Source organism: Lissotriton helveticus, chromosome 9 (genome assembly GCF_964261635.1).
Source record: "Lissotriton helveticus chromosome 9, aLisHel1.1, whole genome shotgun sequence".
Taxonomy (NCBI): Eukaryota; Metazoa; Chordata; class Amphibia; order Caudata; family Salamandridae; genus Lissotriton; species Lissotriton helveticus.
In genome coordinates this window covers 637,815,801-637,831,801 of record NC_136070.1, presented here as the reverse complement: position 1 = coordinate 637,831,801, position 16,001 = coordinate 637,815,801, and the positions used below count along the sequence as shown (strand labels likewise).

At 44.5% G+C, this 16,001-nt stretch overlaps 1 protein-coding gene across 1 annotated transcript in view; it reads left to right on the top strand.

The window, feature by feature from the left end:
* DRAP1 (DR1 associated protein 1) overlaps positions 1 to 16,001 on the top strand; it is a 232,081-nt gene that overhangs the window by 85,324 nt on the left and 130,756 nt on the right. Inside the window, exons 3-4 of the mRNA XM_078660703.1 lie at positions 6,709 to 6,802; positions 7,214 to 7,333. Coding sequence (XP_078516829.1) covers positions 6,709 to 6,802; positions 7,214 to 7,333 — 214 coding nt within the window. The remainder of the gene's footprint in view (positions 1 to 6,708; positions 6,803 to 7,213; positions 7,334 to 16,001) is intronic.

Here is a 16,001-nt window from a genome sequence, read left to right as displayed (position 1 = left end):
TGGAGGCTAGCCATTGGAACAGAGATCTGTCCGTCAATTGCGGAGCAGATTTGGGGGCGTTCCGGCCATTTTTACTCATCCCGCCCATTTTCGTGCGTCTTTGCGGCGGTGGGCGTTTTTTTTTTTTTTTTGTCAGTTTCGTTTGGTTATTGTGCGGCCGATCTCCGCCAGAGGAAGTCCAGGTCCAGGTGAGTGCTGGCCGTTCCCGCCACCCCCTCCCGCTGTCCGTGTGCCTCCCCGCCCCCCTCCCGCTGTCCGTGTCCTCGTAGGTGCTTGTTAGTTATGTGCGCAGCAGAGATTCGTATTTCTTGTTTCTTCTTTGGAGTGAGTTACAAAAAAATATGCTCCGATGTCTGGTGCGCACCACACAGCCCTGCAGTTGTGGGTTCAGAGGCTGTACAAACTGAGAGCTGAGAGCTTTGGCTACAGAGGAGCAGTATCAGCCAGCACTGCGCTCGATACGGGCAGCGAGGCTGCACCGATGTGGGCGGGCCAAAATCGCGGTCATGAGGGGTTTGGCATACAAAGCTCCGTAGGAGATGCTGCCCTGATCCTGTGTGTTTGTTATTATGACCATATACATTTTTGGGGTAAGGCCGCTCGTATTTGGGTGTGTGTATACGTGTAATTTGTGTGCATATAAGACACTGGGAGTCGTGTTTTGCCACACCGGGGTAAGCGTTGTCCTACGGATATTGCCATGTGTGCTCATGTCTGTTCTGCACATTTTGTACATACGAGTGTTACTCCTGTGACTGTGGGGGCTATGCTTATAAATCTATAGTTAATAGTTAGATAGCGAGTTGTCTGCTAGATTTCACATATGTACTTGTGTATTGCTGCACGCTACCCGTGTGTATTTATTTCTTTATTATGTTACAGATATGCAAATGTATTGTTCTTCTGTTCCAGTTATCCTTGTGTACGTATGTCAATGTACATGTTAAAAAGTGCAGTGTGATATATGATAGCATATGCGGTGCGTGTGTTACATTTGTGCTTGGGTGTTATGCGGCACGGGCAGTACAGTGGCACAAGCCGGCGTGTGCGCGTTGGGAAATATGGCATTCTGTTAATAAACGGCGCATAATTGTAGGAGACAAGATGTTGACTAAACGACTCTCTCTCGATCTGGTGCTCTCAGCTTCCCCTGAAAATCCTTGGCTGCCCCTTCTCTCCTACGCAAGCCTGTCCCCTGCCTCTCCAGCATCTTCTTTTACTTCATACGGTCCATCTTCCTCCTAGTCTTAACTGACGCTCATCCGCTTTCTCCTCGTGTCTATCTTCTCCTGCCTGCCACCCCACTCTCCCTCTCGCTCTCTTCCCCTACGATCCATTTCCCTCCCCCTGTCTCTCCTCTTCTTGCCCATCTCTCTTCTCCTGCCTGACCCTCTCTCTTCTCCTGCCTGACCCTCTCTCACACTCCTCCCCGTGCCCACCTCTCACCTGACCCCCCTCTCTTTTTCTCATCTTGCTGCTGGGTCATGTCTCTCCTCCCCTTGCACTCTGTAGCCCCCTCCGCCCGGAGGGAGGGCACTGCTCCCGACAGCTGAGGATTTAGTGTTGGGAACTTTTAATGATAAAGCTGTAAGTAAATAGCACGGCCTTGGTTCGTGGAAACTAGCACCTTACTTTTATTCCCCACGTGGCACTGAGACATACGAGTTAAAATATAACTAACTACTCAGCCGAGAAACACATCCCTGCACTTTTACGTGAAACTAGTGTAAAACCTGCATACTTGATTGTAGTCCGTGCCCAATCCGATTAGTAGTTGATCGTATTTAATATAAAGCACACCCACAATAAGTATCTTGGTGTTCAGTAGAAGGTGACCATGAACTCTTGACCGTATGCGTTTACTTACATTTTGAGCGTGCCACAGTGTGGATTCGGTTATTTGCCATTAAAGACTAAACCTGGCAGTGTTTGAAAATCTTTTTTGAATGATGCGCCTGTCATCTAGAACTGTCGAGTATAACTTCGACATTATATAATTGCGTCTGTATTGCTAAAACTTAAATATGCATTTTGGAACCATTATTATGCCTTTACTGACATGCAGGGTTTTAAGTGGGCCGGGACTCAAGGGGGTCTGAGCACCTTCAGTTTAAGGGGGCCTCGAAACTGGTCTCCATCTGGCTCATTTACCAACACAGGTTGGTAAATGGCAGTACAGAACTCTAGATTCATGGCAGCCTCAGTACTTCTGCCATTGGACGGGTGTGCCTGCACCTGTAGTGTCAGCCGTTGGCAATGTAAATAACAATGCCATTTATTTATAAGTAAAAAAAAAAAAAATGTCATGAGCAATGCCAATAGCTCGAACTTTTCCAAAGGCGAAACCATTGCATTGTAAATGCTTGTTAGTATATTGCATTTTGAAAGAGGTAGGTCGTTTTTTCTACTTTACGTGTTGCCTCTGCACATGTATGCATACATCTGAAAAACGCATACATTAAAAGCACATAAGTGCAGGGTCTGGAAACAAAGCTCCAGTGCTAATATTTATATAGAATTTTGTGCTGCGATGGTAAGATTACGTAAAAAGGCATCTAAAATTCCAAACAAAAATGCTTCCCTAAAGCATGCTTGAAATGCGTGTGGCAGCACTATTGAAATGTGTTTGGCGGCGCGATTGAAATGCGGGCATCGGGGAGATGAGTAGCAGTGAGGCAGAAGTAGGTAACAGAACCAGATAGCGCAATGACCAGCCGCCCCTGCCCGCGGTAAGACAGTCGCATGCTTATGCATACACTGGATTTGATTGTCTTGTGAGTTGCCAGACTCTTGATGAGTAGACACACAAGTTTGCATTTCAAGCTATCGATGTGACGTCGCTTACAGAGCTGCCAAACTTGTGCCTGCTGAACCGGGTTCGAGGCTTGGCATCGACTCTACAAAAACATGCCAATCCAAATACAATTAAACTTCTAACAAATAAATTGAAACCGTGGCGATTCTAAAACAAACAGTGTGAAGAATCGTGTTGGAGCAATTCAAAGTAAACAAGCAGGCCACAAAGTAAACAGGACACATGTAAAAGGGCCAGTCCTCATGGGAGGTAACAGAAGACAGGGAGGTGCTAAGGAGGGACTAATACGCCTATTAACAAATCGGAAGCCAACATTTACAAAGTACAGTGCCACAAGACAATGAAAAATATGGGCGGGGAGTGAACAGAGTTTCAAGTTCATACCTTAAAACAGCAGGTCTCGAAGAGACAGCGCAGCCCTGCCTAGGCGACACCTAAAAATGCCACTGAGACTCTGGATAGTCTACTGCATTCAGAAGAACACAGTTAAAATTTAGGTAAAAAGATTTGATATTAGAGGATGTCAATGGAACTAATAATGCCTTTTATTGTCATTGATTGATTCCATTAAGGTGTGTTAGGGAAGCTGCAGATATCTCTTGCTGTCTTTCCATACCCTTTTATAAAGCATGGTCTAGCTCCTATGAACCATCCTTTCAGACCCTGCATTCACACTGAAAACGTATTGGTTGTTGCATTTTGCTCTAAACTAAACACAAAATCTTTCCTTCGTGTCAATCGGGTGCACCTTCCCTCATGGTCAGGTACTTCCATGCTTTCAGGGAATTGTCTTCTGTAGCGGGTTCCAGCCTTTTGAACAAGCTTGTAACCCGTTTCTCTGATCTTCAAAAGCCAGCAGTCCGCATGGATGCTGCAATCAACTGATGCAGGCAACATGTCACTGTTTACGCAGTTGCAAGATTCATAGGTTTCACTGTTTTTGCAAATAGATGCCTGGTTGAGTTCTAGGCACAGCTGCTGCGTATGACCTTCAAAGGCCTAACATTTATTAATTTAAAGCCTAATCTCTCACTTCGAAAGCTATAATCACAACTTGTGAGGTTATACGTTTTGTCATATTAGTACATACATTCTATTCACAGCTTATGAATTTTGGGGGATATGATATTAAGTCGGATCCTTTTTCATCAGTCACAATCTCCATAGTGTGGAGGGTAAGTTGGGGGGAAAAGGCTAAAGCGAACTATTCCTTCCTCTTCCTTCTCAACAATTCCAAAACCTCTCGAAGGTCTTCATTCTAAACTTTGGGATCAATCCATTTGGGGACGTTGGTTGACACACTTTCATGAGATGTAAAGGAATCACTATGGACTTAGAATTGTCAGAAATGGTTTAGCTCTCCAATTTATGATTCTCCATCTTGTTCTCCTTCTAAGCCTCATTCCCTCTTTCAAGGAAAGGGACAGCTTTACAGTCTTGGGATACTTTGACTCACAAACGAAGAGTGAGTACAAGAACTAGTGTGGATTTCTGACACTTCAAGACAAATTCAGATAGTACATATGACTGCAAGCCTTTCAAGAGGAGAATTTGTCTGCATTTTTGTTCCAACAGGAAGAGTATTTTCACATTCTGCATATTGTATGTCTCAGACATTGTCTGCAGTTCCTTTCAAATGGGCAGCATTATCATTTGCAACGCTGACATTTGGCTATAGTGGCAGTTCCCACATTATTTATTTATTTTTACAAAGGTGCTGGTATTGGTGCTTTGCAGGGCTCCTGAATCAACAAAGTATTAATCTTTATCCATACCGGGAAGATTGCCTACAGAAAGTGGGGTCTTCTCAGTACCTCAACAGAAGGATATAAATTTCACTATTTTGAACAATCCAGGATTTTCAACAAACTGTGCCCGAAGAATCGGTAGAGAATATCCTTAGGATGAAATCCCTCTTTTTAGAGTGCCTACTTATGGCCACGAGATCTCTGCTTTCCCTTGTTTCCCGTGCTTGCCTGTGAATGAGAGTGCTGCAATCAGCTCTCCAGATTTAGTAGAATCCCTTTTTGGGGCATTTGAATGTCTAAGCAGAGTTTGTGTCATTAAAAACTCTTGTAGAGCGAGACTCATCCATTTGTGTCTAAGGCTTCTTGTCCTTTAGGGGTTGGTTACCTTGAAAACCAAATCTCAAAGTCCATAAACCCTGTGCTTCCTTAACGCAGTGTTGATTTCAGGCTTAATACACCTACAGGACATTTTAGTCAACTCATGCAATAAAGACAGTGTGAATTGTAACTATGGGTGATCTCTCCTTAAATTTCACCCTGTGCCAATGATACTGAACATTTCTATTCTACTATGCTGTGAGAATTCAGTCTGTTCGTAACTGCTGATCCTGGCTTTCCATATGATGAACTTTCTGAACCTCTTGGTTTCCTTTCATACCACTGACCTCTGCATCCTCCTCCGCTTTCCTTTCTGACTGTAACAAAGACTTTCCTCATGGATACACTTAGGTGGAGATTGCTCAACTTGTGAGTATATTCCCTGTGTGTCAGTCTGGATCCAAAAACTTCAAAGCAGTACTTCTGCGTGCCAGTAGGTGATGACTTGCGGCTCCACACCAACATCATTCTGGAAGTGACGAGCAGACTCTCATATAAGCACCACCCATGTGTGCGGACATTGGTTAGTTTCTTTAAGTGCCATGAGGCACGGATCCAAAGCTACTCCTTAGTCTTTCCTAGACCCTTCTTGCTACAAATTTTCCAGTATGCAGGGGAAAATGCCACCATAAGTTCTCATGTCATGGGATCGTTCTTACTTTCATAAACACAGAGTGTCCTCATCTGAACCCAGAGTCATGAGTACTCTGAGTACCTAGGGCCTGGGCGCTGAAGAGGGTCCCCTGGGACACCCCCCCCCCCCTGTGGTATAGTGAATCCTTTCTCAGGGCTGTGAGGCCTGCCAGAGGGGTGACCTACCTATACCTTCAGACGGTGCTAGCTGGATTGGCACCCAGGCAGGGTGCCATGTCGACTTTGTGGGTTTTTTCCACTCACAGAGGCATACAGGCTACAAGGACAGTGGCATGGTCCCAGTGAGGGGGGGAACCCAGGGGGCTCTTCAGCTCAGAAGCCCTAGGTACCCAGGCTACCACTTATTAGGGACTTACAGGGGGCAGAAGTACCATTTGGGGATATATATTTATAGGGAAGAAGCCCTGGCACAGGGGACCTGGATGGCAGGAACCCTTTGCACTACAATTGACACCACATCGAAACTAGGCAAACAGTGGAGGCTAACCATGCAAAAAGAGGCACTTTCTCACACCCCAGTAACTTTTCTCTTGGACTGGTCCTCAACATCCTCCCTTTTGCTGATTTGGATAATAAGTTCAGATCTTATATTTCCTTTCTTTCTTGTTTAAATGAAATCAGATGACTGCTCCCTTTGTGTCCACCTATTCCCAGAAAGAGCCGTCGTCTTTTTGCACAATGCTTGCAGTAACTTCTGCTTATGCACTATGGTCTGATACAGTTTAACATAGCTCAACAGCTAATACAAGGTTGTGAAATAACAGTACTAAAACCATGTTTAGCACAGTAAAAGATGAGCTTTTTAGGTACTGGGAGTAGGTGGATCCTGAAATGAGAGCAAACCAAACTTGAAATCTCTGGAATGTATGGTGGGGCATGCTTCTGAAGCAAAGCACATGCCCAAGCTGGCCTTTTGACAATCTTTGTCAGGAGAATAGAGACTGACCAAATTTACTATGATTGAACAGACAGAATGAGATGTCTAGTTTTTTTTTAAAGTTCTTTCATATCATTTTTGTGTGACTTGCACCTTTATTGCTTGTTTGTGAGACCGTTTATGGGTAGAGAAGAGAAGTGCTTAAACATAATTGCCTTAACCCCTTTTACTATTAGCTCGGGCGCTGGAGCTGTTCCTGGATTCCCTCCTTACCAAGGCCTGCCAGGTGACGCAAACCCGGAATGCTAAAACCATGACAACGTCACACCTGTGAGTAACCTTATAGCTGTCATTGCCTAGTGTAAGTTGAAGAAACCCCCCCTGAATTACCAAGATAAAGCATGATCTAGCTTTGAATGCAGATTTCACTTATCTGTAGATTCCAGCCACCAGGACTAGAGAAAGAGTTGCAGTACTTGTATTAATCCAACAAATAAAACCTGTGCTTAGCAGGCTGGAACTGTACAATGATGACTGTGGTAGGCCCACTACAACAGGAGCTTATGCTTGATCCATAGAAGTAGCTACTCAAGCACAGGTCTAAACATTCTGTATTAAAGTGTAGACTGAAATAAGGGGATGTGAGTGGCAAATGATATGGACTGGGTAGAAGTAACACAAATGGTATGTTCCTAGGAGACACACAGGAGTTGTATCTCACTGCCTGTCTTCCTCTTACAGAAAGCAGTGCATAGAACTGGAGCAGCAGTTTGATTTTCTCAAAGACCTTGTGGCCACTGTGCCAGACATGCAAGGGGATGCTGAAGACAACCACACAGAGGGTGAGAAGATTTCTCGAAGGTGAGTGTTCGTCCAGGCTCTTGATTCAGAATGCAATGCAGCATGTAATTTACCCATCAAGTTTCTGTTCTAAAGTGAAACCAGGCTTGCACTAGAAAGCAAAATCATTTTTTGGGAAAACGCATATTTCAGTCGTACTTAAACAGGTTTTTATTTATGTTGTATTAAGTCGGCAGCTTGTCTCGGGAAGCTATAAATGATTTTTTTAATGAAATCAGCAATAAAACTTTGCCGCAATTCTAAAAAACAAACATACCTACTGAGAGGTACAGCTGATGATATCCTACTTAATAAAAATGTAAACATTTTATGATTTCCCCACCCTGCACGCAAATCAATTAAAGCTACTTTGTGATATAGGATTAGTAGTGAAAATCGGACCTCTGGTTCCTTATTAAGTTCTATTACTTTCATAAGAACACGGCCAGTCCTACATTTTTGCCTGGATTACATGAAAGGATCCTGGCTCGTGTTCTATAACCGCCTTCAAAGATCATATTCTATGTTCCCCCATTTTTAGAATTCTTCTAAAGAACCCTACCTAATTTGGAATTTCCTCCAGTTCAAACTTTTTAGGTCGAGCATTCGAAACCTCTTGTGTATACTTCAGTATATACTTCTCTTGTGAGCTTCAAGACATCCAACCTGCTTTTCATTTGTTTGTTCCAGTGTCTTTTGGAAATCCTTGCTTGCTAGTGATTAATCCTTCCTCTTTGTCCCTCCTTTTAGTTGTTGGGTTTACTCCCATGGAGCAGGGACCAATGTATATATCTTTACACTCTGGTTGTGTTCTGTTCATTTGAGAACTTTTTTTGTTTTTTATTTCCTCCTAGTGTTAAAGCTTGCCTGTGTTCAGCTTCGGTGTAGGAGAGTAGGGTCTGCTTTCCTATGGTCACCCCTCTTTTTGCTTTTTGCTTCACTGGTTTTCGACTTAGATGTGGCTGTGGGCCTGCTAATCAGACCCACAGCCCTGCTGTTCTCTCTCTAAATTCACACCATGTACTTTAGGTACATCACCAATTGAGAATTGGGTCACTCTTGTGAGTCCCTGTACAGTGTACTATAGGTACCCAGGACATAGTTGCACCCAAGGTCTACCAGGGGCTGCAGCATATCTTTTGCCACCCCTGGCTGGCCATCCAAACTGACACAACTGGCTGATCACTCAGCTGGGGCAAGGTTGTGTAATCACCCCTTGCTTAGATATAGTATTCCTATATCTAACCTTATATATAGACACATATGCACCTATAAGTCACTCCAATGACTGGCCTTAACAATCCTGAAGGCAGAGTGCTTGGTTTTGTGTGAGATGGTTCTCTAGCATGAGCTGAGCCTGTCTGCAGCTTTCGGAACCATGTCCTTATAGCTGTTTTATGATATAGCCATACCATATACTCTTAAGTGCATTATGAACCTCGCGGTTAAATGCTAACTTTGGTTTGGCTTTATCAAAACATGTCGTGTAAGGTGTCATATGCTTTGGAATACTACCCCCTCGCCAGTTCTGGCGACGGGGGTAGCATTCCACCCTTCTAGAGGGAGAAGACATGTTGTTCCTACTAATCCCGGTTAAAGTTAACCAGAGCCTCAGCATCACAAAATGGATGCTGCCGCCACAGACACAAGTCTGACCTCCTGCTGCTGGGAGTCCTTCCAGCGAGGGAGGCTTGGACAATAGGTTTCCTGTCTTGGGAGGTGCTAACACCACCCCAGACAGGCTATAGTGTTTTGGGGCAGGGAGGGCTGAATGAAATGAGACACTGCCTGGGGCACACAAGGTGTCCCATGCATAGTCCAGATCAAACCGGTGCTGGGGCACTCCAGCCCCAGCTCTGGCGCGAAACTGAACAAAGGGAAAGGGGTGTAACCACCCCCTTCCTGGGTCCCACCCATAGGAGGGACCTAGCAGGTAATCCAGCCCCTAAATTTGGTATATAGGTAGGAGCTGAGTCCCAAGACTTTAGATTTATCCTGACTGAAACTCTGATACGAAACTCTGGACCTTCGACGATCTACTTTGCGAGAAGACGACTGAAGAATCTCCCTTGTGGTCAAGGAGTGACCACCCTGCACAAGCAGGCACCATCAAGCGATCAACAGTTTGCTTTGTCGACGCTCCCGCCGGAGCCCGAGCACAGAGCCTGACAAGACCCGAACTTCCAGACATCCAACAGCCCGATCCACAGTCACAGCAGAGCTGAGACCCATGGAGGCGACGAGAGATGTGGGACCGGCCATCTTGGAAAGCCAGCGAACTGCATTCCGTCCAACTTCTGAGGCACCCTCGAAGTTGTGCATTGGGGATTGAGAAGCCCCAGCCCCGAGCACCAACTGCACAGAAGATTGGCCCTCCACACTTCACGGGTTCTGCGTGGGGCCCTTCTGCATTTTTCTGCTTGACGCGTCTGTCCAGTCACTTGCCCTTTGGCTAGTGGCCTCTCTGACGGCGAAACCTTCGATTTACAACGCTGGTCTGGTTGCTCCAAACTGGCCCTTGCTCCTCTGAAAAGGAGCAGCCCATCAGACCTTGCTGGTCTGATTAAGAAGCCATCTTCGATTCCTGCGTGGGTTGCCTTTGCCAAGGCTTGTTGACTCCAATCCGGAAGCCAACACCGCCGACAGTGAGAGCTTTCGTGGGACAGTCCGTATCCAGCGCCTGGTAGTCGTCGACACCTCCTGGTCCACCTGGCTGCAGAGACAAGCTTCACGACATCGCCTGATTGCTTCGCGACATCGCCTGGTTCCTTCCTGGTTCCATCCTGGTCACTGGCTAGTGACCCAGACTCTGTCCCCTCTGCTTTCAGGTACTCTTCATCCTCGATCCGCCCTTGGATCCAACCGGACACTTCTCTCCTGGTCGCCTGCAGCATCTTTCTCCAAGGCTCCATAGGAATCAGCGACGAAACCCGGCACACTTTGACACCTATGCACCCGCTTCCTGTGGGTGAGGTAACGCGAGCATTTCGGTACTCCTGTGGGTATTGACTATCCTAGTGTCCTAGTTTCAAGTAGCTTTTCCCTAGTCCATCCGGAAGTGTCCTAAAAGAACTAGTTTCCATTTCTTTCGTTCCCATTCTAACTCCATGGTAAGTTGCGTGCGTGTAAAGACACAGCACGTGCATCCCGTGGGCCTCCTGCTCTCTATCCTTTGGTAGTACAGTGTAGCCCCAGCGATTCTCCAGGCCCTAGGCCTTTCCTTTGTTCGTGACATGGTTCTTATACCACTATTTTAGTATATGGTTCGAAGTGCCCCTAGGACATTACTGTATTTTGTGCAACTTATTGTATGTTGATTAAGTATCTTGTTATGTGCTTGTGCCTCTGACCTCATAAAGAGTTCAGAGGATTAATTTAGTAATAAATACATATATATTTTATATATATCCTGTGTGGTGATTTCATTTGGTATTAAAGGGATTGCATATGGTAAAACAGCTGACTTCACATGCCCTCTTGAGTTTAGCCTAAGACTGCTTTGTCCATGCTACCACTAGGATAGCTCGTCTATAAGGTTGACTTTACAACCATCACCATAAGGGGTGTTTGGACTGGTGCAAGGTGCTCACTAGAATAGTGAACATCATATACCAGGCCAACTTCTCACATTCGGTGCATAGCTGATAGCATCTTATTGGAGCATTTCTCCCTCCATCTTCTATTGTGTTGCTACGTTCCTACCCCCCACATTGCTCTAACGCAGCATTTGCCTTAATCACGCGGCATCCGTTTCATGGCCAAAGGCTTCATGTTTAAGTATGGCAGCGGCATGCCTTTCTTTTATCAGCATGGCTCTGTTTCATAAAGCGTGGCAGCTGTGAAGCGGGTGCCGTGTTGCGACTGGAGGCCCATGCACATTCTTGCATTGTAGTTATTCATATGGCACCATAGTCCCATCGAATAGTAACACATTGAACGTAGCTTTGATGTGCTTTTTTGCTAAAGGCGCCCGACAAGTTTGCCTGTCTATGTTGATAGTCTTTCCTTATTTCATTCCAATAGTTAGTGGTGCTGCCGGACTAGGCTGGGTCTTGCTTCCTGTTCATTCTTGCCAGTCTATCCAAAACGATTCAAGAAACTAGGGACAATCGTCCGGCCATCTTCCATTGACAAAGTAATACATGAGCTGTATATGTATTTGAAGTCAGTAAAACAGCCTATACGGGAATGAGTCCAGAAAATGACTTCCAGAAATAGTGTGTAAAGTAAATAATACTGTTTTTTCCAAACACATTGTGCTTGCTGTATTTCTAACATCAAAGCTACCTTCAATTTGTTACTATTTGATGGGACTACAGTGCCATATGGATAACTTCTTAGCGATGACGTGCATGGGCTTCCGGTAATATCGTGATTTGAACCAAATGCAGACGGGCAGACTGTTTCCGAAACATGTATTATTTTGCCAATTAAAGATGGCTGGGCAATTTTTGCCTAGTTTCAAAAATTGTTTCGGAAAGCAGCCTGTCTGTCTGTATTTGCTTCGCTGCTATTCAAAGGCAGCCAACAAGTTTGCCTGTCTGCATTGATAGTCTTGTCTTTCCTTCATTGTGATGGTTGGTGGTGCTGCCAGACTAGGCTGGGTTTCGATTTCTGATCGTTCTTCCATGTCTATCGGCGGCCTTAAGACAATGCTGTCACATCAGCCGCTTGTAGAGAGACTCCAAGGCATAGCCCAAGGATTTAAAGGTGATCAGTATAATGTTGACCCTGACATGTTGCATTGTGGCAGGGCAGTACTGTACAGTCGGAAATTTTTCAAATGGGTCTTGCTTTTAAATTACAGTTTGTAGTCTATAAGAGACTTGTAATTTCACGTCCCTGTCTTGTAACTACATTTATATTGCACTTGCTACCCTCAGACAAGGCATTGATGCTCCTTAGCGATTAGCATGCTACTCCGGCCCAGACCCCAAGGTTAGTGGACTGATATAGTTGTTTTTAGTATTAATTGTGTGCTCTAAAAGAAAGCTGTCAATGCATTTACTCTAGATTCTTTGTTGTAATGGCAGCTAGGTTTACTCATTAGTAAGTCAATGCGAAACAAACTGATGGGTAAAAGGTGACTTTTGTTACCTTTTTATCAAAGTTGCTCATCTCCTAGCTGTAGTCAGCCTTTTGCCGGAATTGCAAATGTGTGTCTGTCCTTGCATCTTTGAATGTGCATCTCATTTGCATACATTTGTCTCCAGCTGGGGGCATATTCAGCTCATTAAGGGCCTCCCCTTGCACTATTTCATAAGGCAGCTGCTGGGAGGGATTTTGCCTGTGATGACTGAGAAAAGCGAGGTGAAAAAGCTAATTATTCATGAAGAGTGGACCTTCTAACTCCCTTTCTCTCCCACTCCCCTATAAAAGGGCGCCATTTCAGTTAAACAGCCTGATGTTTAAAAATTCGTAGTCCCCCCCCCATGTTTATTTTACTTGTCGCGCTCCTCCCATATTCCTCTGTAGCACTCCACAAGTACATTTATTTTTAAAGTTCTCTCCCTTGTGTGCGTCCCCCAACATACCCCCTGCCCAAGATCTGTGTTGCTGTCCTTTACGTTTTCCGCCCAAGTTGTGTACCCTCTCGTCTGCTTTCCCACTTAACACCCCCCCCTCCTGAACCCCTGATGGCTCGTGTGCTTCCCCCCCTTAGCTAAAATTCCCCAGGCCCCTTCATGCCCTGTGTCGCATTTAATACCCCATTCTGCCTTGACATCTCTTTTTCCAGGAGTAGATGCGTTTATTTTCCTGGGCGCACCATGGCATGCTTTGTCGAGGGGCGACATTCTTTCCTTGAGCCACACAATGGTTGTACCAAGACACACATGCGGCTGAATAATATGTGGCCATCTAAAGCCCAACATTATTAAAAATTAGTAATTTTACTAAATGGCAGCATATCTGTTAAATTAATCATGCATGACTCTCTCTTTTAAGGTTCAATTGGGCGGGGCATAATTAATATTATTACCTTAATAGCTTTAAACTGTTTTAAAATGATTCCTAGGGAGAGTGCTGGTAAACTCGTTGAGTTTCTCATAATGGTGTATTATTTTAGCCTAGTGCCCTCTGACTAGTGGAGTTTTGTTGCCCGTAGTAAATACATTGCTTTGCTTTCATGCCCAGCTTTTGCTTTGCTGTTTGACAATGAAAACAGTTTTAGTGATAGTCCCGTGGCATTGTCGTGTGTTATCTGACACTGAACTTTTCAGGACCAGAAAGTATGCTTGTCTTTCATTGCAGCTTTGATGTTTTTCTGACTGACAAGCTCCCATCCTATCTTGGCTCCTATCTTTCTAACATGATTTGGCCATGCCAATCTGCTTCATTTGCTTGTAATAGGAAGGAGGGGTTTGGTGTATATACTATAATATACCATACACGATCATTAATAAGAATTGCACACAAAAAAATTCGTTTGTTCTGAATCCATTCCTTTCCTTTATAATGAAGGAATGCCGTTTGGCATTGCCAATAACATTTTGTCACCTTACGCTGATCTTAGAGCCCGCTCATTGATTGCCATTGGCTTCCTTTATTGTCACTCTCATTTAGTTGCATCTTATTCATCAGCTTGTGTGGGTTTTACACTTCCTTATCTTGTATTTGTCCTTCCCCTGTAGTATGGACCATTTCTTGTGTCCCTCTACTGTTCACTTTTCAGGTGCTACTTTTCTCTTTTTATTTAGGCAGTCAACAAGAGTGGATGGGTTTTACTGCTCACTCGTGCACTTTTGCATCTCTTATGTCCTCATTTTGCCCTGGTCCTCCCCTTCCATGATGTGCATGCCCTTATTGCATTCTTCTATGATTCAGTCCCTGTTGCTTCCCCACCTGTGTTGTTTACCCCACCCAAGGTAATTCCTCAATTCAAGTTGCTTCTCCAACTGCTACTCTTTTTTTATTTTCCGATCCAACTAGGATCGGTAAACAAAAATACAATAAGGGTCTTCATGTTGCAGCCATGCACATGCTTGGTGTGCGTGCCTACAAAATGATGCAGCCAGCCCTGTAGGATTTTTAGTTTTCTGTTTTTAGCCATGCTGCATAGCATCACAGATGTGCATCATGGCTAAAACAGACTAATACAATGGGTCCCAAAGGCAAGACCTATTAGCTTTGCCACTACTTGTTTTTCTCTTCTTTTATGTACTAGCTTGCAGCAAATGTGTTCCTCGCTCACGGACGCATCTAATGTAATTTGGTCATACAAAACGTTATACATGGGTATGTAATATTTTCTGGTCTTTGAGGTGAACCAAAAAACAATTAAAACTTGACTGTAGGAATCTGACTGTATATACTATACCAAATTAAGGTATGGTGTGCACAGAGTGCAGTGGATCCCCAGAGACTTTTAGAGGTTTAAGTAGATGATACTAAAAGCTCTATTTGTGGTAGTGTGGCCAAGCAGTTAGGCTTATCAGAGGTCTGTGTTAAGCTTTTGTTGTACATACTCAGGCAAGAAATGATTACACACACACACAGAGACTGAATCCAAGATCAATTGTTTTACATAAAAAGGTATTACTTTATTTTATTTTGTAACCAAGAAGAACTCAGTTGCAGTTAAACTGTTTTAAGAGTAGTAATACCATTCAGAATTCTCTAGTTATTGTCTTGCAAGGCACTAAAATGTTTTACAGTAATAGAAATCCTGTTGTATTGTCAATCAGAAACAGTAGAACTTAGCAGTTGTGAAAGACCGTTTTAAATGCAATAGGAGAAATGCAATCCTATGGAAGGAAAACCGTTCTATGCATTAACAGGTAAGTACATGACTTACTCTTCCAGTCTTTTGGAGTTTAGACCAACACTGGGCAGGGTTAAGTTTAAGGCAAGTACTGCACCACCAGCGGCACTGGGGCGGCTGGGTGCAGAGCTCACTTGGCCAAATGGTAGTTAGTGTAAACTGAGGGCACCCACAAGAGGTGCTAGTTGCAGGTAAGTACCCACAGTTCACTTCCAAGGGATACTCCTCAATAGTCCTAAGCACTTGCCTCTTTTAAATTACTGCATTAAAAAAAATGTACTATGTATTTGCACTATTACCTATTTTGCACTCACTGGTACTCGAACTCTGTGGCAGAATCCGCCAGTCCCTCCCTAGTCCACAGCAGCCATTAGCGGGCTGTCTGGGTGGAGGAAGTTGCGAGTGGCAGACACTCACTTCCGGTGTGCCGTGCTCCTCCCCCATCTTGGTTGAGGAGACGGTCTAGTCTGCCGAAATTGGACAGTAGCCCGATTGAAAAGGAGGCGAAGGCGCGGAAGCGCGGTTCATTTTAGACACACCTGCAACTGACTTGTGTGAGACAGCCTGGCTGCTGGAAGCTGTGACCGTGATGGGAGGGTTACCTGCTTCATACGCCAACTTTTTGGGGAGTCTAATGTCCTCTCGACATTCCTGGTTACTGCTTGTTTAACCATGGTTTTGAGTGGTCATTTTTTCTCATGGTTCATTATTGTTTAGTTTATAGGTTCTGGGTAGGGTTTCCACCACACTATGAGATGCACACCACTCAATTGGCTACACACTTACTTTAGGCCTCAATCGTTTGACTGCAAAAGGTCCATATAGTCAACCTATACACGAAGGGCCTAACTTTGCATAACAAAATGGTGGGTCTATTAAAGATCATCAGGGATACGAACCCGGATATAATATGACACATCTTCGGGT